At 41.5% G+C, this 25,526-nt stretch overlaps 2 protein-coding genes across 3 annotated transcripts in view; both read left to right on the top strand.

Annotated features, from left to right (window-relative positions):
• Positions 1-1,396: 1,396 nt before the first annotated feature.
• On the top strand, positions 1,397-16,120 carry LOC114366657 (uncharacterized; the record flags this gene model as incomplete). Its single annotated transcript, XM_028323591.1, has 16 exons — positions 1,397-1,474; positions 1,710-1,828; positions 2,294-2,386; positions 4,547-4,705; positions 5,410-5,706; positions 6,196-6,321; positions 6,999-7,112; positions 7,217-7,297; positions 7,987-8,106; positions 8,714-8,832; positions 9,360-9,486; positions 10,224-10,378; positions 12,008-12,137; positions 13,708-13,832; positions 15,314-15,480; positions 16,005-16,120. Coding segments are annotated over 16 exons (2,126 nt in total), but the record flags the coding sequence as incomplete, so codon positions are not given.
• Positions 16,121-16,342: 222 nt separating this feature from the next.
• The window catches only part of LOC114366662 (vinculin-like), a 60,361-nt gene continuing 51,177 nt past the window's right edge, over positions 16,343-25,526 (top strand). The window contains exons 1-2 of one of the 2 annotated variants that reach the window (XM_028323603.1): positions 16,374-16,400; positions 17,257-17,308. Coding sequence is in view for 1 of the 2 variants with exons in the window: in XM_028323601.1 (XP_028179402.1) it covers positions 16,351-16,449 (99 nt within the window). In the remaining variant the exon portion in view is untranslated. Of the gene's footprint in view, positions 16,450-17,256; positions 17,309-25,526 lie in introns of both variants that reach the window. The other variant, XM_028323601.1, reaches the window with a different exon arrangement.

Here is a 25,526-nt window from a genome sequence, read left to right as displayed (position 1 = left end):
ATCCGTAGCGCTCGTTTGGCAACGTCGCATTTTAGTCAATTTGAAACCCAATTAAGAATCGCTACACAATATTATATGAGGCTTCGTGTAAAATTTGAACTAGCGATTGCCCGCTCGGGTCACAAAATTGCTATCGCACATTCCGAGGTAACTATGCAATTTCCCGAGAAAAAAGTAGCCCTTTCTACAATTATTGTTGATATTATGAGTGTAAATCTCATGATATTAGTTTAGCTAGTTAGGGCGAGAAATACAAAATCATACAATTACTTTCGAATTTTACTTATTTAATAGGTATTTAATTTATTCGGAACTAATAATTTAAAACAATATGTTATTGAATTAATTAGTAAAGAGTTAAGGAATATTTGTGGCTTAAAAACAATTATTGTAAGATCTGGCTATAACTTTCTTAAATCCTTGAATGTTAATAAAAACTTATAATAGGTTTCTATTTATTTTTAATGCATATTTTGTTTTCCGTTTTAAAGAAACACTTATCTACGTTATTAAAATTTAATATAAATATTGCACTAGGTAGCAATGATCCAGGTAATTGGTTATCGTAAATATTATAATATTAAGTTAGTTTTATTTCAAATTCAATTTTTTATTGCACATTAAGTGTCTTTACACAAGGTCTTAAATCTATAACAATTAAACTTCAAACTAAATAACACTTAAACAGTTAACAATGTATAGATAAGTTTGTAAGTAAATATAAGAATTATTTTGAGAGGCATGGTTCAGTAATCGAGCGGAGGTCAATAAAAAGGCAATCAAACAGTCCAATTACTAGCACGGGTCAACACAAATCAATCGGTTATTGATCACGAAACTTCACAAAAAAACAAAGGAGAGAATATGTCGACAGATCGCCAAAGCAAAAAGCAGACAGACCTCGTATAAAAACACAATATTAAAAAAAATACATATCTATTTGTTTGTAACCAAATTCTATTATTAAAATTCTAAGGCTCAGTTGCACCATCTTACTTTGACTTTAACAAACGTCAAAATTCTGTCAAACTCCATACAAAAAGCACCGGTTACCGTTATAGTTACGGTCAAAGTTAGATGGTGCAACTCAGCCTAAAACTCAGAAAGATTGAAGAAAAAGAAACATTTCGTTTTAAACCTTAACCCTATGACAATAAAGTGCACAATGGTATTTCGTATTGCAACCTAAGCCCTGATTGTCTCTTATTGGTCGTAGTAAAAATATAGTAAAATGCGTAACCAATTAGAGACGGGGTGAGCACGTGACCGGAGCGATGCGCTTACGCTAAAATTTCTACAAAGTGGTCAGGCGGAAGAGTCCCCGATAGTACCTACTGTTTTAAAATAGAATATTTTGTCATACATTGCACCAACGTATAAAGAAAGCATGTTTCAGATCCCGACTCGATAGACTTGGTTGTGGCCTCAAAGTCTACTGCGACGTTGTCAGAGCTGATGCCGCACATTGTTCAAGGTAAGAATGATGGTCTTCTCTCCGGTAAATAGTTTTTGCTAATGAAAAGAAAGATACTCGTAATATAGTTAGCACTGCTGAACATTGACCTCTGTCGAATTTCGTTAATACCTCCATGTCAATTGAAGTCCTTTTAGAGACGTATTACAAGCTCCAACCAAATAAACCTGAAGTACGTCTTACATAAGTAGATAGAAGATAATTTTACGATTCACTCAAAAACTATTTTTTGCAGACGCTAAACTGTTGCGAGGTTCTTTGAATGACGAAGAAAGGAAACGCTTCGTGTCCGACATTGTAGCTCTGTTCGAAGCCACCAAGAACATGCTAGAAGCTGCCAAAGAGGATAGAAAGGTAAGAATTGATTTTCAACTGTAAAACTTTGGCTTCAAGGTTGATTTTTATGAGAGATTAGAACAACCGAACCGATTCATAAAAGTATTATGTTACATCAAATCATGTACAGGGTGGAAACTATAAGTACTAAATGTATGGAAGCTGGAACAATTTTAATTTTTCCGACTTATCCAGTTTATTTTGTAACATGCTATTGAGCTCATGAAGGACTTTTAGGACCAGTAACTAGTTATTCGATATCTTTTATCATCATCATCTCAGCCATAGGACGTCCACTGCTGAACATAGGCCTCCCCCAATGCTTTTCATGTTGCCCGGTTGGTAGCGGCCTGCGTCCAGCGCCTTCCTGCTACCTTTATGATGTCGTCGGTCCACCTTGTCGGTATTCTTGTATAGTTGAGGGATAATCGAGTGAGATCACTTATCGTTTCCACCCTGTACATAATTTCCTTGTATTTCTAGAAACTGGACAAGTCAGCCGTGGAGTTCGGCAACAAGTCGGCCAAGTTGCTGTATGTCGTCAGCACCGATGTAGACCCAGGACAAGAGAAAGAGGTATGTCACGATATAAAACTCCAAAATATTTCTGTGATATTTCAATTTGTGTGTCTCACTGGGAAAGGTGACATTGACACTAGAACATTAATAGCAATTAGTTGCTCTGTTACAAGTAAATGTTCTAGTGCATGGGTTCCCAAAGGGGAGGCGTTAATACCTACGGGACTATTCCCACCTCTCGTTCCCACCACTGCAACTCCTGTGTAGCCAGGATCTACAGCTTGACCGCCACAAAAACCCAACCAATGAAGGTCAAGTTTGTCCCGGGGGAAAGTTAAACTGTCATTGGACCCGCAACGAAATTAATCAGAAGAACATAGGAGGAGTTCGAAATTAAGGTTCGACTTCCCTCCATTGCAAAGCGGATGACAGGTGACAAACAAAGGTTTAAAACCTTTAAGAAAAAGATTATGCACCACGGACAATAAATTAAATTAAGGGGGCCTATCTTATGAGCAATTAGCAACTACCTGCCAATAATATTTTTCACAAAATTGAATGATCAAACGAACTTACCAAGTGAAGTTCGATCTAAATTATCCTGTTTTCGCCGAAGAGATTTAAGGTCCCTCCCAACCCGAAGATTTCTATATCTTCTTCCCTGGAGGTAAACGTCAATGTCATCTCTTCTCTAAATATAATGAGACCGCTCGGACACCGAGCCCACAGCGTGGTAGGGGTGGGGTTGCCCGCTCTTTTGTTTTTTAATACTACTACGCTGAATATTGTGTGCGGATTGGGTTGTCGTACAGGGGTACTACATGGTAAAATAAATCTCTTCGGCGAAAACAGGATAATTTAGATCGAACTTCACTTGGTAAGTTCGTTTGATCATTCAATAATAAATCAAAATTTTATACGAAGGTACGTACCTACCTAGCTAGACAGACTCACATTATTTCTTATGAATATTTCAGGTAGGTAAGTAATATCGTCAATTTCACAGAATTCTTTTAATTCTAAATTTATACTATCGTTTTTAAATTTATTAAACCCTTAATCATTATTAAAATATCCTAACTCGATGCGTAAAACTTTATCCCGAAATAGGGGACATGAGTTCACGAACTTAGAAACAGAGCAAAATTTTATCACGAAACAGGATCCAAACAAGAGGTCCGCAGAACAATTAATATTAAAAAAAGTTCAAACAATATAACTATAATTTATGTATTAAGTTACTGTCAAAAGACCAAAGTTTAGCATACAAAAGCTTTCATACTGATATCATGCTTGGTTATTTTTAAATAAATTGTTAAAGTCGTAAGAGCCTTAATATACCGAAGTAGGGGGCACTTACCTTAAATCTTCTTCAACGACTTCTCGGGAATCAAATAATCGACTTATTTTAGAACGATCGCGGCTATTTAAGAAATCGGAGGTTATATTTTCCCTTGATGCGAAGTACATAGCCGCACGCTTTTGTACCTCTAAGTCGACCGGCAGTACACCAGCCAGGACTGGCAGAGCCTCCGTGCTCACAGTTCTGTAAGCTTTGCAAAGAAAAATCAATGCAAGGCGTTGACTTTGGAGTAGTTTCCGTCGAGCGGCTCCTATAGTAGCTCTGTCAGCCCAAACTGGTGCACCATAGCAAATGGAGCTTAAATAAGTGGCCGAATATATTACTCGGAGGATTTTAAACGTTAGACCCCACGTCGAGGTTGAAATGTGACTTAAGGCATAAAAGTTCTTTTTAGCTTTTTCACCGATCTGTTTAATATGCTCGACAAAACTAAAGTTTTTCTCTAAAATTAGTCCGAGATAGCAAACAGATTCCCGTTTTTTAACAATTACTTCATTGAATTTAATGCGAGGCAAAACTTTAAGGAGGCGTTAATACCTATAAAGGGAGGCGCGGGCCATCTGTGGTTAAGTATTAAAAAACCTGCGATCGTCGAGAGAATAACATTACAGACTGCTCGATACGACCAATAAATAATCTGGACTAGGGAATGGCGCGGATTTTTTCTGGTCGAAAGGGGGCGTGTCTCAAATAAGTTAGGGAAACCCAGTTCTAGTGTATAAAGTAAGCCTTACTCTTTCTGCATGACCCGTGGTTGACTGACAGAGAATGCCATCCAGCATTAAGTCCGCCACAGTGCATTGTTTATGTGTGTTAAAGTTTAAATAAATAAATTAAGCTGACAATGTAAACAGGTGTTGGAGCGAGTGCGGAACATCAACGAGAACGCGTCCCGGCTGGCCGTGCTGGGCGCGGACTCCGCGAGCCACCTGCCCGCGCCGCAGCTACAAGCGCTGTGCCGTGCGGGCGCCCGCGCCGCCGGGGCCGCTACCACCCTCGCCTACACCGCCAAGGTAAGTAGTCGGCTGTCGGCGCGGAACATGAACGAGAGTGGAACATGAGCGAGAGCGAAACATAAGCGAGAGCGGAACATGATCGAGAGCGGAGCATGACCGAGAGCGGAACGTGAGTGGGAGCGGAACATCGAGAGCGGAACATAAGAGAGTGCTCGCTGAGGCCGCCACCACCCTCGCCTACACCGCCAAGGTAACTGTAGTCGGGTGCTAGTGAGTGCGGAACATGAACGAGTGCAGAACATCAACGAGACCGCCTCCCGCATTGCCTATACTAGTTAGGCGTTGTAGCGAGAGCGGAACCTGAACGAGTGTGGAACAAGAGAGTGCGCGCTGAGTTCACCACTACCCTCGCCTACACTGCCAAGGTTACTGTATTAGTTGTTACTGAGTGCGGAACATGAGCGAGTGCGGAACATAAACTAATTAGCACCAGAGGCAAATAGAAAGTTTGGCCTTTATCGAAGCCCTTTTTAACTTTTTTGGTAAATAACTCCTTTCGCTAGCCAGACGTGTTCGAAATACTGATAGTAGCATAATGCTCGCCAATACATAATTTAAAACATGTAAAAGAAAGATTGTGATTTATATTGAATTTCGATGCTGTAACATAAAAATGTACGGGTATTTAGACCCTATATTCTGATTAGAACACCAATCGTAACATTAGAAAAAAGAAACAAGTAATTTCTTTTTTTTCGCAGCTTGTAGCGCCGTCAATCCAAAACGCAGAGTGCAACGAAGCGCTCACCAACGCCGCCAACGATCTCTCAACCCACCTCCAAACCTATTCCTCAACCTGGGCACCCCTGGAAGCCTCCCCTCAATCTTCATCCATCACCGAGTTGAGGACCGAAGCAGCGAGCTTGGAGAGGCTCCTGGAGGAATTGAGGAGGGACCTGGGAACTGGGAAGCTGGTTAAGAGGAGAACGGTGGAGAGAGTGGTGGTTGAAGATACACCACTGAGGAGGCTGGCGTGTGTGGTACAGGAGGAGGCTAAGGTATTTGAGTTTTTTTAGAATATTAATCCTTTAACCCCTCGTGGCAAGATATCCTTATATGGTCTGGTCGCCGAGCACGTAGAATTTTGTCCAATGACCCCAAGCTACCCACCTTTATCGATCGCGCGTAATAATATGTTGCTTATTTACCGTACGTACTATCGGCAACAGTGTTACCTACCCATTGCCGGTCATGTTGTCTCGTTCTATCGCAAAAAATCTCCATTTGATGAGAGCGAGAGCAAAAACTGAAATGGATAGTTAACAGTGTGGCCGTGTGTACCTTTCGTTGCTAAGTTTTTGAAGGTTAACTGGGATTTATAATACATACCTAGATCGAGCTATTTAAATGCGCTATAATGACGGACATAGCAATTTTGTTGTGACAGATAAACAATGGTGAAATGGTTTGGAATTTTGTCTCGCTTATAACCGTAAACCCAAAGTTTTTACTGAGCTCTCTAAAAATGAAAATATTGACATTTACAGAAAAGAGCCGAATCAACCAACACTTTGCCTGAGCTGCGAGCCAAGTACGCCAAGTATGCGAATGAACTGGGCCAAGTTGTCAAGCAGCTGGACTTGGCTTACCACAGGTGCCGCCAGGCGCCACAGGTAAATATTTAAAAACTAGCTTAACTTAGCTGTTACCTTAAGGGGCCTAATATTTACTGTTTTCTATTATCTTAAAGAATTGACGATATTTCGCACTGAAATTTTCAATATTACAGAACGTAATATGTGTGATGTGACGACTATATCGAAAACACAATTAGAAAAATTTTGCTCGATAGAAAAAAAATCTTAAAGTTACCTCTGAATTTTTTATACAGGGTGTTAGGTAAATGGGTATATGAGCCGACACTAGCCCATGTTAACATGGGCATATAAATGGTATGGTGAAGTCAGAAATTTGATATCATCACTTTATTTTTTTTAATTTTCATACAAAATAAATTGTATAGAATCCGATTTATATGAAAATTAAAATAATTAAAATAAAGATATCAATTTTCTGACTTCACCATACCATTTATATGACCATGTTAACATGGGCTAGTGTCGGCTCATATACCCATTTACCTAACACCTTGTAGAAGCTTAATACGACCGCGTTTTACAGTAAAAAATCCTATAAAATCACAAATACAAGACATCACAGTATTTAGTTTCATATTGTGCTATCACTTGTACAATGTAATTTTCTCGTCGCCAATTAGAACAACACGTTGGGCGCCAAAACTACTTTTGTACAAAATACACACTAACTTTCTTCACAATTTCTTTCACAGGACCTAGAGAAACGCCAAGAGCTGGAGTATGCGGTGCAGAACCTTCAGATCACTCTGCTGCAGACCAGACCTTCTTTAGATGGAACACCACAAAGCAACATCGTTGATTTGACGGTAACTTATTGCAAAATTAGACCTTAAATTGACACTATAGCATTGAAGTAATTTTCATATTGGAATTTTAAACGATAAATATAAACTAAAATGGATTTTTTCAGGAATATGTTAAAGAGGTGTCAAATGATGCTGACAAATTGATCAAAGAATGCGAGAAAGGACCACCGGAATTGACAAACATAGTGAGTATGACCATTTACTAACAATTAATCCCTTTTCCCCCATATGGCACACGAACTGATTCTTAGGAGAACGTGTAAGTTATGTGTTGGGGGCTCTTTTTCCCTTGCACTATACTTTGCTACCTAAATTCTAATGTGCTTCTTCTCTTGTCAAGTTTTATCAGTGTTCCAGACTGCAATATCTCCTTTTTGACAACTAGGTGGCGCTTTTCTTACTTAGTCCGCGGTACCAAAGTATCTTTTACGGTTTCTAAGTTGTTTCTGATTTTAAAAAAACTTTTTACGCTCTAAGGCTGCGTTTTCACCAGATATGTGCGAGGATGCGTAGCGAGGGATGTGTATGTAAAGAACCAATAGAATCTCTTCATTTACCGAGACGAGGTAAATGAAGCGATTCTATTAGTGGAAACGCAGTTCAATTCAAGTTTTGTTTTATAATACACTAGCTTTTGCCCGTGACTTCACCCGCGTGAAATTTAGTGTCACAGATCAGCATAAATTATAGCCTATTATGTTAATCTGGGTTACAAACAATATTACTGTAAAGTTTCAACAAAATCCGTTCAGTAGTTTTTGCGTGAAAGAGTAACAAACATCCAGACCTCCAAACTTTTGCATTTATAATATTAGTAGGATAATTATCTTGGTATACCCTTGGACAATCAGCTCAATGTGGATTTCGTCTACAGCTGGGCAGCATCCAAGAGCGCTGCTCACAGATAGTGTCCCGGGCTGCCCGACTAACCACAGCCGATAGCTACGACCAGGCCGAGGAGGCCGGCTGGATGGAGATCGAACAGTTCGCCGAGGTAACTAGTACAAACTAATACATTTTTTTCAAACCTTTTATTCAAACGATCATTGCAAACGTTGTGATAGGGATAAGAGACATGCGATTTTTGGTTTTACAAAAGTGATACGATAGAGAATAATAAAAAGCAATAAAAACCACCTGTTATAGGGGCATTTTTTGGAGAAATTTATCAAATAACCAAGAAAAATGCGAATTTTTAAGAAGATTTTTTTAAAAAAGTATCCTTTTTTTTATGCATAACAAGGCAGGTATTTGACCACAATCGCACCTGATGACACGCACCTTTTTTATTATTTGTTGGCATTTTCTGGGTATTTTATGTATTTTTTTAGTCTCGCCTGTTATTGAGCATTATTACTGTTTTTATTTTATCAGGATATACCTCTTAGTTTAAAAGATATTACTTTTTCTTTGCATGAAGTAATTGAAAGAAAAAAAAAATCTATAAAAATTTAAAATAAAATCTCAAATATTTTTTGACCTCTTTTTTGTCGATAAAAATAGGTCTAGTTTTACCTTAATTCATATGTACATTTTAACGTGACTCACACTGTATATGAAGGAATGCGACCAGATTAGTTAATCAATATTTGCCTTTGCAGGAATGCGACCAGCACTTGAATGGAATAAACTACATGTTAGAGAATCTGAACGACGGAAAGCTCAAGATCGACCTGCAGGAGAAGGCCACGCGGCTTTCCGAAGACTGTAACATGTTGAGGTGGGTTTATAACCTTTTTAGTTGAGGGCGAGTGTTAAAGACGTTTAAGTGATTTTAAAGTTTGTCTCATATGTAAGAAAATTGACCCTTCAACGTTAGTTTTACCGACGGATTAGCAAGCTGAAGTGGCAATGGGCAGGGCATATAGTACGCAGAACTGATGGCCGATGGGGTAGCAAGGTTCTGGAGTGGAGGCCGCGTACCGGAAAACGCAGCGTGAGACGTCCACCCACAAGGTGGACCGACGACATCATAAAGGTAGCAGGAAGGCGCTGGACGCAGGCCGCTACCAACCGGGCAGCATGGAAAGCATTGGGGGAGGTCTATGTTCAGCAGTGGACGTCCTATCCGTTTGTCTTTAGATAGAGAAAACACACTTTAATATACACCACACAAGACAAGAAAAAAAAAGAAAACTACGAGAAAGATACGGCACAATTTATACGGTCTTATCGTTTTAAACTGATCTCTTCCAGACTAGTCTTTAGTTGAGCGGCTGAAATTGAATTTTTTTCATTTATACTCAGGTTCGCGACGAAGTGCGCCCTAGCCTCCAGTCAAGGCGTGTCACTGGACGCGACGCTCGACGACCTGACCGACTTGGAAGGCAAGATCGACGAGATGCTGGCGGAAGGAGACAGCTCACATGTTATGGTATGTGTCATCATCATCGTCAGGTTATGTAATCTCTAATGATGACCCATTTGGCGTAGCGCAATGAGGGTTTTCGCGAATGAAAACTCCGCCAGATGGCAATACGTAGACGCGAGGTCCAAATGCTGCATGATTGGTTATTTTTGACATGACATTGACAGATATGTCAAAATCCACCAATCACGCAGCAGTCAGACCCCACATCCACGTCCCGCCATCTAGCGGATCTTTCATTCGCGAAAACCCTCATTCACAGAAGTTGGGCAGCTTACGCCATTTTAACTAGTAATTATTGTTGTAACGTGTAATGTAACGTAAGGTTTGATACACAGATACGCCAGTTGTTATTAATCAGCACACTCAAACGTTAAACTCAACCGAATCGCTAAGTTATGCTCTAAGCCTGTAGTATTCTATGTGTTTTGTGAGCGGGCATCTGAGGGCTTAGCTTGAGTTTACATCAAAAGTTTTCGCTAGTAACTGCGTACAAAATGTCATTAAATGATGGATTGTACAGCGTCCCTTCAAGATTAATATCCTAAAATCTTCATAGTTTTTTTTTGTCGCACTCGCTAGAGACGACTTTCAATGCTAACTCGCACTACGCACACTGATATCATTTGATGCATAAGTAACTACTTATTTGTGGTCTATGTTTTGTCTTTTTATTTTGTGTCAATTAGTATTTCTATTTTATCCTCTATGCATAATAAAATAAAGTTTCCTTCTCTATGCAGCCGTCATGGTCGAGTGATTACGGTCGCGGACGGCTGGTGGCGGCGACGGCCCGCGCGGGAGCCGGCATCGCTCACGACTTGCCGCCTGCTTTCACGAGCTATATGGATGACGTGCGCACGCGCACTGATCTCAGCAACGAGCCTGAGAGGAACCAGTGAGTAGATGTTGACGGTGTAGGCTGTAGATAATGATTCGGGGGAATTTAACGGGGGAGTCTGGTGGCGACTGCATAGTACGTAGCCCGCTCCCTGGAGACCGAAAGCGTGCCTTCCTTGAGTGAGATTTCATAATGAGCGAGCTGACTACTGAGCGGAAAATGAGGATGAATGATGTCTCGCGTTTCTGACTTATCGAGTACACTGCCAGGTTTTTATTGAGTTGGCCCTTCCCTTTTGTGAAGGAGAGCCCCTCATTACCCACTCACTGCCACAGCGGCTGGTAAAAGTATGCAATTTCTTATGCCCTCGTGGTTGGATTACGGTCGCGGACGGCTGGTAGCGGCGACGGCACGAGCGGGCGTTGGTATCGCTCACGACTTGCCGCCGGCTTTCACGAGTTATATGGACGACGTGCGCACACGCACTGATCTTAGCAACGAGCCTGAGAGGAACCAGTGAGTAGATATTGACTGTGTAGTTAACGAAACTAATTTTCTTGTTTCCACCGCTGTAATTCCTGTGTAATAAGGATCTACAGCTCAAGCCCATCCAGTGATGATCAAGTTTACCGACTTCACCGACTTAAAGCCACGAGCCTGACAGAACACAGTCAGTAGATTTGACTGTGTAGATAAATTATCATTAGGTACGGGGGAGTGGTGACTAAAGATGCCACGATGAAGCTACGTGCCGGTCGCTGAAGGTTGAAGACGCCTTCCTTGGGTGCTAAATTGCTAAGTGAGGAACGCGGACGAATGCTTTTACTGATAGATGGTGTCTCGCGTTCCTGACACATATGGCTTATCGAAGGCACTACCAGGTTTTTTATTGGGTCGGCCATTCCCTTTTGTCAGCGAGAGCCCCATATTACCCATTTGCGGCTGGTAAGACCTGCAAACAACTTTTACGAGCTATATGGGTGACGTGCGCACACGCACTGATCTCAGCAACGAGCCTGAGAGGAACAAGTGAGTAGATATATTATGACATCACACACAAATTCTTCAACATTCATCCCTATTTCTCTTCGAGTACCGTCTAACTAAGGTGATCAAATGAGCAGGGATTGTATTGGAGTTTTCTTTTTCTCGTTCATAATTTTCAATTGTATCTCCTGAACATATGATTGTACTGGACTGTAGTGACCATCCACCCCGTTGACGGCACAGAGCCACCGGGTGGTTGGGACTAACCCTGATTTGATTTTATACCACTACCACTTGGTCGGACGACGGTTGTAGTATTAGGCGTTAGGATTCGCTCACTAATACTAGACTATAGTCTGGTCCGTGAGCACGTAGAATTTTGTCCAATGACCCCAAGCTACCCATCCTTATCGCTCGCGCGTAACTATGTTGCTATCGCGCTCGCACACTCACTGCGGGCGCCCGTCGCACAGTCGCGATAGCAATATAATTACGCGCGAGCGATAAGGATGGGTAGCTTGGGGTCATTGGACAAAATTCTACGTGCTCACAAACCGGGCTTTAGACTAGTATCGTATCTGCATTTATTAATATGTTGAACAAGTTTTTGTCCACAGCTTCACTCAAATGAATTTCAATGTGCCACGGGTGCTTCTTACCACATATTTAATGATATATCATGGACATGAAATATTCCAGGAGCAAACAGCACCTCCGCAAGGTCCTGGGCCTGCTGAAGGCGCTGACGATGACCACCAGCCGCCACGTGGCCACCTGGCAGCCGCTCGGGCAGCCCGAGGCCGCCGCCGTCACCGGCCAGATATTAAAGGTCAGTTGGTTAGAACGAAGCACGAATCAGGTGACCGCTTCAGCGCCCAAATCGGATTCTACTCGGTTATAATACGTAACGAACCTCTGCAACTGACAAAATGAGGCGGATCGCAGAAAGAACCGGCGGAGAGGGAGCGAGAGGCCTCGCCTGACGCTCCACCGAACCGTCGCTGACGTCCAGCACACCGCAGGAGACACTACCTGTTAACTACATAAATGGAAAATGCTCAGCTTAAAATACGAAACTGTATTCAGATCACATAAAAAGCACAAAAAAAAGGCAAAGCAACAGATTTTTTTTCCAAAAACAAGATGGCTAACACCGTTGCTAGGCTGCAGTCCATAGACCACGGCCTAGCATCGGTGTTACCAGATCTGTCGCCAACATTCTCCCCCCTGGTAAGAACCTAGGTTCTTACCAAAGAAGCTACGGCGACAGGTCTAGTCTTACAATTTTACGCGCAGGTCGACGTCGCGCTAGTCCGTACGTCAGCCACTCGCACGATCCCGTCTTTCCCAGGGAATACTTTCTCGACCCTACCACGAGGCCAAATATTACGCGGAAGATTTCCGTCACCAATAAAAACTAAGACCCCGATATTGAGGTTTCGGTGCTGGTTTGACGATAGGCCTCGAGGTAGTAAGTCGGGAAGGTATTCCTGTCGTCGCTCGCTCAAACAGAGCGAGCCACAGTCTGGGGCGGAGCCGCGAATAAATGTCTAGGTCGTCTAGCTCGGACAAGTCGCAGTTCCGTCCCAAAGATTTTATGCGGACACCGTCAGGTTTTAGTGAGTAGGCCCTGCCCATCTGGCAGGGAGAGCCTCACATAACCCCCTGGTTGCCCCGGGCCAGTGGATATGCAATTTCATGCATTTCCTGACGATATTTTTTTATCTTTCTTTGCAGCTGTAAAAATGCAAGATCCCTGCCGCCAAGTTATGATAAACCTTGTAGAAAAAAAGTTGTAGCATTTAATATCGGCTATCTAATATCTAATCTTACAAGTTTGTTTGTGTTTTGTAAATAACACTGTAAGTAGATGATGTGAAGACAAATGTATTGGTAACAATAGTCCAACTGGGTAATGAAACCGAAATTTAATAGTGTAAAGAGCAGGGCTTCTTTATTCTAAAACTAGCTGACCCGGCGAACTTTGTTCCGCCTTAATGGCAATAAATAACGGGATAAAAAGTATCCTATGTCCTTCTCCTGGCTCTAAACTACCTCCCTGACAGTTTTCAGCTAAATCGGTTCAGCCGTTCTTGAGTTATAAGTGGAGTAACTAACACGACTTTCTTTTATATAATAGATTATAGGCGCTGATGAATTTCACAATTTTTATTCACGACTTTTAAGTAATAGCACATTACACGTTTGTTGCAGACACACAAGCAAGGAAGCAAGAAGTTCTTAGTTGCTAGAGTAAAAAATAAACATTTTTATTCGATGTTGCCAACAAATAGAATATCCGTCCGTCAGACAGACAATAAAATAATATTGGACACGTATTTTTCTTATTTCACTTCAACTTGTTCACGTTTATGCTCAAAGATATTTCCTTTCGTCAGGAGCTGGACAGCCACCACAGCCGTGTGAACGCCACCAAAGGAAAGCCGCCTCGCTCGGCGCTCGCAGACCTCGACATGAACCAGCTTCTGTATCCGCCCACCATCAAGGTCGAAGGGGACCAGAAGTAAGCCTCGTTTAAGCATTAGGTTCAGGGTACTACCACAGAATAATAATAAGTACTACGTACAGAAGTTTTACTTCGCGAAGGTATTTAAAAAAATGTAGGTATGCTTAATGTCATTAACAATATGGTGTAATTTAGCCTGTTTCAAGAGTCAAGCACCATTTTGTTGACAAACGTCAGTGATCGGCACTGCGCCGAAGCTATAGGGCTGACTTCGGTAAAATGATGTGACGTGAGGTGCCAAACTGCGAAAAATGGCGGAGGAAATACATGAATTATCATGAATAATATTAACTACTTATTTACCTCTCAGTGTCTTGAGGCAACTTAAAAAAGTACATTCTGTGTTTTTATTGTTATTTAGGCAGTTAAATACTGCACAGTATTTAGTACACCATTTTCTTTATTTTCTTCCATCAACACAAGAATACGCGTGCGTGAGTCAATGTTCGGCCTTGTCGAATAGTATCCTGTAGGTGGGCCATCGTGCGTGTTTTGTTTTCGATGTAAACTCGCGGAGATGAACAGGCCTGGTACTACTAGCTGCTTCAAGCTGCCAATGTATTCGGCCCTAACTGCGAGCTAACGGCTCTTGGCTGCAATGAGCGTTTGTCCCACGCGGCGTCATCTCAAGTGGAATGAGGAGTTCATAGCATGTACGTAAAGTTGCTCATTAAAATTTGTAATATCTCGTTCTCTGGATTAATATTAAAAGTCTAATTCAATGTGTATGGGGCAGTGCCGGATGCGATGCTACTGTGATTATAACCTTCACATTTTCCAATATGACTTCTGTTATAGTCTCACCATAACGGGGTGTTTATTTATTGTAGGTGTTTACTTATTATTTTGTTTTTTAAATTAATCAATTATTCTTAGATTTTTAAATACTTTATTCATAAGAGATGATGAGAGATTATTACTACACAACTTATGCAGTTGTCCTATCCCTTCTCACATCATGCCTGTCTCGTGAGAATGAACATTTTGTGCTTTGAACAAAGATTACAATTTCAAAATACGTATGGCCATTCAACGTGGAAATGCAGCCAGTATTATCGGCGCTATGTAGCGCAGTTATGCAGCACAATGCAGCAATTTAACTGCAATCATACCTTTCGCAATCGTTTGGACAGCGATTTAGGACTTTTCGCCACCGATGTACCCGACAGCACTTCCATCCCCATCACTTAGATGGTTGGCAGTCCACAACAGTACGTTTCTCTAGACACTTCCTGCCCCGTACAACCAAACTGTGGAATGGACTGTCGTCTGCGGTGTTTCCGGACGGATACGACCTGCAAGCTTTCAAGAGGAGAGCGTATTTTCACCTTAAAGGCCGGCAACGCACCTGTAACGCCCCTCGGTCTGCGGGTGTCTATGGGCGACGGTAATCACTTCCATCAGGTGATCCGCCTGTTCGTTTGCCTCCTGTCACATAAAAAAAACATGTTTTTTATTTGTAACTCGTTTGTTTTCAGGCAAATATCGGACAAGCTGCAGCAGGCGGCGTCCAAGCTGTCTACCGCTACAAGCACCATAATGCAGAGCGCACACAAGCCGGAATCGCTGTCCCGCAGCGCGCACGCCGCCGCCGCCGCCGCCGCCGGACTTGCGGCACACGCCAGGGCTCTAAGGACTAACGTGAGTATCACTGTTGCTGTTAGGAATCTCTTGTTTCCAGCGAGACACAGGGGCTACGGGACTATTCCCACCTCTCGTTCCCACCACTGCAACTCCTGTGTAGCCAGGATCTACAGCTTGACCGCCACAAAAACCCAACCAATGAATGTCAAGTTTGTCCCGGGTGAAAGTTAAACTGTCATTGGACCCGCAACGAAATTAATCAGAAGAACATAGGAGGAGTTCGAAATTAAGGTTCGACTTCCCTCCATTGCAAAGCGGATGACAGGTGACAAACAAAGGTTTAAAACCTTTAAGAAAAGATTATGCACCACGGACAATAAATTAAATTAAGGGGGCCAATCTTATGAGCAACACTGGGGCTAGTAAGAAAGATGCCACACGGGCGTTACCTTTGCGTTGCGTAGTCGCAACACTTGCGCAAAGGCACTAAGAGACAGTTGTTAATAGCCCAGTGGTTAAATTAGTTGAACTCCCAAGCCAAAGGGACAGGGTTTGATTCCGAGTGAGGTTTTATTTATTTACTAGCTTTTGCCCGCGGCTTTACCCGCGTGTGCTGCGTTGCGACGATCGAGAGAGAACGCAGCTGCGACGCAGAGAGCTATCAGTTCAAAGACATCTCGCTGCGCATGCCCGGACTCTAAGGACTAACTTGAGTGATCTTTAGCTGCTAAGAAACGCTTTTTCCCAACGAGACACATTGGCCAGTAATAGATGCCACGTGGGCGTTGACGTTACAAGGAGACAGGATAATGAGGCGTGTTGCGTTGCGACAACGGAACCATTCATCAATGCTATGGTGATGCGACAACTCACGGAACGTGCCGTGTGGTATATCTCTAATGCAAGCGGCGTTCAAGCCACAAGTACCATAATGCAGAGCGCACACAAGCCGGAGTCGCTGTCTCGAAGTGCGCACGCCGCCGCCGCCGCCGCCGGACTTGCGGCACACGCCAGGGCTCTAAGGACTAACGTAAGTATCACTGTTGCTGTTAGGAATCTCTTGTTTCCAGCGAGACACAGGGGCTACGGGACTATTCCCACCTCTCGTTCCCACCACTGCAACTCCTGTGTAGCCAGGATCTACAGCTTGACCGCCACAAAAATCCAACCAGTTAAGGTCAAGTTTGTCCCGGGGGAAAGTTAAACTGTCATTGGACCCGCAACGAAATTAATCAGAAGAACATAGGAGGAGTTCGAAATTAAGGTTCGACTTCCCTCCATTGCAAAGCGGATGACAGGTGACAAACAAAGGTTTAAAACCTGAAAAGATTATGCAACACGGACAATAAATTAAATTAAGGGGGCCTATCTTATGAGCAACACAGGGGCTAGTAAGAAAGATGCCACACGGGCGTTGACTTTGCGTTGCGTAGTCGCAACACTTTCGCAAAGGCACTAAGAGACAGGTGCTGTGTTGCGACGATCGAGAGAGAACGCATCAGTTCAAAGACATCTCGCTGCGCATGCCCGGACTCTAAGGACTAACTTGAGTGATATGATAGCTGCTAAGAAACGCTTTTTACCAACGAGACACATTGGCCAGTAGTAGATGCCACGTGGGCTTTGACGTTACAAGGAGACAGGATAATGACGCGTGTTGCGTTGCGACAACGGAACCATTCATCAACGCTGTGACTTTGGAGTAAGCTGCGTAGTGATGCGACAACTCACGCGACGTGCCGTGTGGCATCTCTCTGTAATGCAAGCAGTGGTCAAGTTAGAGCATTATAATAATGCAGAGCGCACACAAGCCGGAATCGCTGTCTTGAAGCGCGCACGCCGCCGCCGCCGCCGGACTTGCGGCACATGCCAGGGCTCTAAGGACTAACGTGAGTGTTCAAAATCGCTTGTTCCCTGGGAGACGCACTGTACAAACTCACGCAAGATGCACAAAGAAATAGGAAAGTGAGGCGTGTTGCGTTTCTCTAATGTAAACGGCGGCCAAGTTCGAGCATTATAATAATGCAGAGCGCACACAACCCGAAGTCGCTCTTAGGAAGCTCTCGCTTCCAGCGAGACACACTGACTATTAAGAAAAATGCCACACAGGCGTTTTCTTTGCGCTACGTAGTCGCACCGTGCGCGCGACACTCAAAGAGACAGGTAAATAAGGCGTGTTGCGTTGCGAAAACTTAACCATTCAATTAACGCTGTGACTTTGGAGTAAGCTGCGTTGTGATGCGACAACTCACCGCTGGTGTGGCACTCAATGCGTTGCGTCGAAGCAACGTGCCGTGTGTCATCTCTAATGTGAGTACCTACGTAGCTGCTAAAGAATGTCTGTTCTCAATGAGATACATAGGTGTTGACGTTGGACTGCGTCGTCGCGGGGAAATATATAAAATCTAAGACTAAATGTAGCAATAATAATTAACATAACTTTAAGAACAAAAACTTTTGCACGTCGCATGCGACAGAATATGCTGGAATTAACTAAATTAACACCAATCTGTAACCATGTTCTTGCAAATAAATGATTTTATTATTATTATTATAATACGAGAGTAGCGACGAATACGCGCTGCGACGAAAGAGAAAGTAGCAAAAGTCAAGCTCGAGCACCATAATGCAGACCGCACACAAGCCCGAGACCACAGAATAATAATAAGTACTACGTACAGAAGTTTTACTTCGCGAAGGTATTTAAAAAAATTATGCTCAATGTCATTAACAATATGGTGTAATTTAGTCTGTCTCAAGAGTCAAAGCACCATTTTGTTGACAAACGTCAGTGATCGGCACTGCGTCGAAGCTATAGGGCTGACTTCGGTAAAATGATGTGACGTGAGGTGCCAAACTGCGGAAAATTTTGTGTTTTTATTATTATTTAGGCAGCTAAATACTGCACAGTATTTAGTACACCATTTTCTTTATTTTCTTCCATCATACACAAGAATACGCGTGTGTAAGTCAATGTTCGCTCGTATGTGAGGCCTTGTCGAATAGTATCCTGTAGGTGGGCCATAGTGCGTGTTTTGTTTTCGATGTAAACTGGCGGAGATGAACAGGCCTGCCGAGACCAATGTGTGTGTTCAGAGGCTTATTCCCTGCGAGACACCAGTAAAGGAGTAAGTGATGTAGCTGCTAACGAGACTCACCACTAAGCCTATGCGCAGACCATTGATTTTTCGTCGGCCGATTGTTTAGTCGAGCAGTTCAGTATGGGCATGTATGGCAGTGCGCACATTACACCGATTCGATTTGGCCGATTCTTCATACAAATTAAAATCGGGCCCAACTATCGGCCAACTAAAAATCGGTGGTCTGCACATAGGCTATTACTTTCAGGCCTGGCCGACTTTGTAGGCAGCACCGTGGACTTTATTAGGTGGGCTGGTCAATGTGTTCCCCGATCCAAAAAAATCTAATAATGACTTATCTCAAAGGACAACACTTAAGTCATTTGTCAGTTTGTCGGTGAATAATTTGTCACAACCAAAGTCGCAACTTTCAAAATAAAAAAACGGCTAGGTCAAAGATTTTCGTGATAATCTTTATCTATTTTATTTATTTAAAATCTTTATTGCACACATAAAAAACAGTGGTACAACAGGCGAGCTTAATGCCATGTGGCATTCTCTTCCAGCTAACCAGAAAATTAGACAAAACAGAGAATTTAAGTAGGCGGTGCAAAATAGTACAAATACAAAAAAACTTATACTAATATAATACATAAAATATTATAATATATTAATACAAAATATATACCTACATAAATACATACATATACATAATATAAGGTGGATAACGAGAAGGTTTAAGAGAGATCAAGACGACGAGATACGTTCAAGGAAATGCTTGCGCACAGAGTATTTAAACACAAACTTGCTGGGAGCCTGCCTAATGTTCTCGGGAAGAGCGTTCCAAAGGCGAATAGATTGGAGAAGGAATGAATTAGAGAGGAAACCAGTGCGGTGGGATGGGGTAGAAAGAAGAAGTTTGTTGGAGGAACGAAGTTGCCTTACATGAGTTGAACTTAAAAGAGTATACTGAGATTTAAGATAGGAAGGAGCATTAGGGTCGTTTAGGATGGTAAAAAGTGTAGTGAGAATTCTGGCATTACGCCGTAGAGGAACAGGTAGCCATTTGAGCTCAGATCGGTAGGAGGAGATGTGATCATANAGCCAAATTTGAAGTGTTAATGCACAGTAGTTTTTGAATGATGAGGAGTCAAAAGTGGCTCTAATTGGTTCGTCTAAATATACGCACGGTGCAGTCCCCTCCATGGAACTAGGCTTAACATGCTCCCGCATGTCTATAGTGTTTGCTCAATGTTGATTTAGTCGATTTTCTCCTGAAAGGAACATGTAAGACAACAATAAAATTTCCAATTTTACAGACCTTCTAGAGCAGATGCCGCAAAAACTATACAAGATATAGAAAAACTTGACGGTCTCACCTGTAGCAAATTGAATAAGCTTTTTTTGGTTCATAGTAGTCATGTCACTAGGACGCATAGTTTCCGAGGATTAAGCGAAAAACCGAAAAGTGGTACCTTTAAACCCCCCTCTCCCCGCCGGCTCAAGGGCTAAGGGCGGGGACTTTTGCTATGTTCACCTCCTAACTAGGCTAAATAAAGTCCCGAGGTCAGAAATTGTGTTCCACGGATTTCTCTCTACACCGTCGTTAAGGCATTCATTGACTGGACTATGTCTGCATTCTTAAAAATAATTTTTTGTTAAATGCAGACGTAAAGACTCTTGTCACTCGTACTTACTCATCCACTAGTAGCAGTATCTGTTAATGTATAATTGTTTTTTTATTCACTGAAACATTTCTTTTTCAGCGAATATTTCATAATGATTGAAACATTAATTGTTTAGCAAATATCTAAGTCAGTAATTTGACATCACTAGTACTGTTTACGGATTATTTTGTATTTAACCCTCAACTGGCGACCTCGGGCCTTAAAGGTTATAAACATAAATATAACTACAACGTCCGTATCAAGCGAAGGCGGGAGATAAGACATTAGTCACATTGACGATAAACACTCGTTGAAATTCAGTCAGATCGATCATAGAAACAGCTATAAAAACTAACAAGGCATTGCTTTTACCACCATTAATGTTATAGTGAAATGCTTCAAATAGCAGATAGATAATAAGGTCATTGGCCTTTAAATAAGTTAAGTATTGGCATTAGAATGTAGAAAGTTTTCGAATGGTTCAAAAATTGTGAAGCCGTCGTTTTATTTCAGCATTTGGTTGCACTTTTTCAGGTCAAAATTAAGGGGTTTACACGATGTGGGTAATACAGCTTATGGCTATATTTTCTACCTACTGTAGCCAAAGTCAAAACATAGTCCAAAGCAGATCCGAAAACAGTAGAATAAACAATCCAAAGTGCAAATTCTACTAACTAAACCAACAAACATTTTGGGGAAACATTCTGTCATTACTTACCAATCAGCTTTATCCAATAAAAAGTAAAGAAATAAGTAGGTAATAATTACAGTTATCAGAATTTAAACGAAATCCCAATAACTGTAATTCAAATCAATTGATCGGCTAGACTTAGCAATATCTACAAATGCCACCAACGATGATAAAGCAGTTTGAAGTGCCGATAGCCGAAGTGTCACACCAGATTCACAGTTCCAACCAATTTACCTAAATGTACGCGAAATGTCACCTTTGAAATTTGACCCTAGCGTGACCTTTAGCACTTCACACACTCAAACATTCAAAGTTCCAAAACCCACAAAAACAAAACACTGTGTTATTTTTTTACAAAGTAGGTTGAAAAGGTAAAATCAACAGGTACCGTGACAGCACAGCGGTTATCACCGAGCAACTGATAACTGGTGTCAGGTCAAACGAGCAAATGGGGCGGTACTAGGTACATACTTACTGATAAGGCCGATAAGGGGCTCTTAACCTTCTGCGGTGAAACGATGTCACCGCTGAAGAACTGACGGTTATACTGTAAACACTGGAGGTGCAATCGATCAGTGGAATAACAACTTCAAGTAACATTTGGAGTAGTAACTCGTGTTAATAGAAAGACAACCCAGATTACTTCTGCAAAGGCTATTAATTGACAATCCATAAGGAAAATAAGTCTTTAAAAGTATTCAATTTAGGGCATAAGGAAAAACATAAAATACCTTTAGTAGTAAAAAATGTCTAGTCTATTAAGATAATTTTTCAAAAACTATTTACAATAATTGCACTATGTATAACTTTATGTACCATTTACCAGATGCAACATAGTAGCATCTATGATAGTAGTTTTAATTTTTTTTTATTACGACAAAAATCTAAGTCTAAGAAATAGTACGTAGTATTTGTTAACCTACGGAACTCTGGGCACCCATATGAAGGCTCTTTTCATGACCTTCATCAAATCATCGGTCCAACAAGCAGGAAGACTACATAACATTTGTGATAACCTAAGCTACATCTTCCGGATTGTGGTTGCTAGTCTAAAACATTCTGTCTAGTTATATTTATGTAAAAGAACTAAACTAAGGCTGAGTTGCACCACCTTTTGACCGTAACTTCAACGATCACCGGTGTTTTTAGTATGGTGTTTGACAGATTTTTGACGTTTGTCAAAGTTAAAGTAAAATGAGTGCAACCCAGCTTGACTATAGTCGGTACTTCCCGCTGCTATACTCATCGAATCGATGCATTATCAGTATCTACCGTTCGTTTAAGTACAACAATAAAAATCATTTGTCTGGAACTGCGCTAGCGGATCTAATCTTATCTCTTAATCACCCTGTATATAATTTTCCTTCACATATTTCTGTATCAGTTGCAGTACAAAACAAAGAAAGGGCACCGAATGCGGGACTCGACCGGTCACGGCGGCGTCGTGACTTGATAAGGTGTTAATGATAACACTGATAATGCGGACAAAGCCGATCGTCTAAGCTATAGATAGCGGCGATAAATTTCATTCAGAGCTAACCTCTGAATGCTTTGGTGACACTGCTCGGTGGATGCATCCAGATTCCAGCTAATCTGGATGCATCCACCGAATGTAGAGTCTATAGGGATAGGAACGAGTTAGAAGAATCTAATTTCGAGGTATGCAGAAGTTAATTATAAATTACATATTAAAATATGTAGGTAATTTATAATTAACTTCTGCATACTATTACTACATAATTACTGTATGTATACTGAAAATTACTCGTAGTACTAGTANTAGAATACATTTGTCACCAACCCCTACTCCCGCGGGTGTCGTAAGAGGCGACTTAGGGACTACACATCAAACAGAGAACGGGGTAGCAGCGCTCTCTGACAAACATCAATCTTTTAAACTGCGATCTCCAACCCGCCTGCCAAGCGTGGGGATTATGGCAAAACCCTCCACTATAGTGGAGGAGGCTCATAGTCCAGTAGTGGACTGTAAAGGGCTGTTGATGATGACTAGTACCCACTATCTGGCACAGTTCCAGCTACCCATTTCCAATGTCGTCTCGTTCTATCGCAAAGAATCACCATTTGATGAGAGCGAGAGAAAAAACGAAAATGGGTAAGTAGCTGTCTGGAACTGTGCTCGATATTACCCTACATAAATGCTGTACCAATGAAAAGAAAATTACTTTGTATTGTTTTCATTGTCTGCTGCATGGCAGGGCATACCTCTTTAAAACAAATGAAAAAATTGGTTAGCTATGCAGTAAATGCACCTTCTACAAAATTGATTTATACCATAAGTTGATTCTTTCAGCTTACACAACTTTTCCTGAGATCGGCTGACAGACAGAAGCCGCGGACATTAACTAGTTAATAAACAAAAGCACTTCTAAATTTCCTTTTTACATTCCAATGAAGTAAAAAATGTAGGTAATAGTAATAAACTTCATTTTCAGCTGTACACTTCAGTGTGCCTACCATGAGTTTCATAGCTGGGCATTAACTCGTTAATCCGTTAATCGTTAATTAACGAAGTTAACATTTCTATTAACGGATTAACTTTTAAGTTAACTTTAAAAAATGTTAACGGACTCGTTAACTTCCGTTAAATTATCCTAAGTCCGTTAATCGTTAATCCAGTACCTACTATTTACCAAAAAGATACAGCAGGCACGCTGAAAAACACTAGAAAAACGCGTTCTGACAAGTACGTTCTAGGCCAGTAGAATTAAACACAAAAATTGATAAAATCGGAAATAATTCTTACTAAAGATCTTAGTGCTTTAGTGGCTTCATTAGTTGCCCATAAAGACTCTCCTAGGTTTTCGACTTCGACGGAGTTGTGCTTAAGTGGTGGGGGCCCCCGAAAGGGGCGCTTTTTCGGTTTTCCAGTTATACCGCGTAAAGGACTTACCCTATCGAAAAGTGGTCTTCCTGACGGTTCCTTCCTTCCAAGGGCATTTAATCCTGCATTAAAAAAGACCAAATTCATATGTTTTGGACAAACCGTTCTCGTGCAAATGTTCGGCAAAGTAGAAAATATGTGTATAATTAATGACCCTCTCCACGTCCACGTCCGTCCGAAGACCACTTTTCGATAGGGTAAGTCCTTTACGCGGTATAACCGGAAAATCGAAAAAGCGACCCTTTCGGGGGCCCCCACCACTTAAGCACAACTCCGTCGAAGTCGAAAACCTAGGAGGGTCTTAATGGGCAACCAATGAAGCCATTAAAGCAATAAAATCTTTTGTAGGAATTATTTCCGATTTAAAATCTAATTCTACTGGCCTATTCGGGCTTCCAGAACTTCCAGAACCCAAAACAACAGTTTTTGTAACCAGAAAGAAACGATATAAAAAATGCTATTTTTTATTTATTTACAAGCTTATATCACAGCTTATAATGACTTCACTTGTACATTAGTATGTGTAGGACAAATCTTGCAACTGAATTTAAGACCAGTTCTCCGCAACCGATTGAGCTGCATATTGGTATATATACTTATGTAAGTACGATGAAAATGCAATGTTGTGGTACCATTGAGCTGGTCTAATGATGGAGTCAGGAGGCGGCCATAGGAACTCCTATGAAAACGGCGAAATCGCATCGAATTTAGGTTCGTTGGATTTGTCTTTTCGAGCACTTTAGTACTAGATGATGTCCAGGGTCCTGATGATGGAGTCCGGAGGTGGCCATAGGAATTCCTAGACGAAACGGTGGAAACTTATCGAGTTTGGGTTTGTTGGATTTGTCTTTTCGAGCACAGTGGTGCTCAATTGTATTGTAATTGAACCAAGGCTCTGAGATTGAGATACTATAGACTAAGAGCTGGTGAACGCCAGATCAACGTCATTTTATAAAAGCTGAAAGTTTGTCAGCGTATGCTCCCAATATAGGTTAGAAAGTTGGTGGATTATGAAGTTTGGGTCATCGTGGCTTTGGCAGCTATCCTAAAAAAACTGTCTGGCAAGGAGTTGGAACTGTCCAAATAAATTCCATTCGCGATACAAGCTTTCGAAATTATTTGAACCTTGCATACAATTATTTTTTCGTTTTATTATAATGTGTTAACGGATTAACGATTAACGTTAACTTGCGTTAAATCTTGCTAAATGTAACGTTTTAACGTTTAACGAAGTTAATTTTTTCATTAACGGTTTAACGATTAACGAAGTTAACTATTTGATTAACGGTGCCCAGCTATGATGAGTTTACGTTAGGTGAGCTCGCTAGCGAATACGTCAAAAAATTCTATGAAGATTTTATTTCTTGAAAATAGCCGCTAGGGGCGCTGCACAATATGTCATACATTTAAATGTCATTTTTTTACGCAGTCGCTAGCGAGCACACCTAACGTAAACTCATGGTAGGCACACAGTTGTTTATCTTCGTTTAGCGAATTGCTGCTCGAAAAAGAAGAGGCGCATATAGGCACATCATTATTTTTATTTTTAGTAACTAATTGTGTGTGGGTCGTAATTTGTCGCCTTCCTTATGGCGTTCCTTGATCTTACATCCAGCAACTGGACTTCCTGAAAAACAGCATTGGCAGAAATGATGATCCTTACAACAACAACATTTATTGATATTATGTAGAGTCATGCGCGTATGTTTGTCTCCCGCGTGGGCTCCACCTGCGCCTAAATCCGGCGTGGAGGTCGTGACCTGACGC

The sequence above is a fragment of the Ostrinia furnacalis genome, unplaced genomic scaffold (genome assembly GCF_004193835.3).
Source record: "Ostrinia furnacalis isolate ACB-3 unplaced genomic scaffold, ASM419383v2 OfSCF0657, whole genome shotgun sequence".
Taxonomy (NCBI): Eukaryota; Metazoa; Arthropoda; class Insecta; order Lepidoptera; family Crambidae; genus Ostrinia; species Ostrinia furnacalis.
This window is presented reverse-complemented; position numbering and strand designations above follow the sequence as displayed.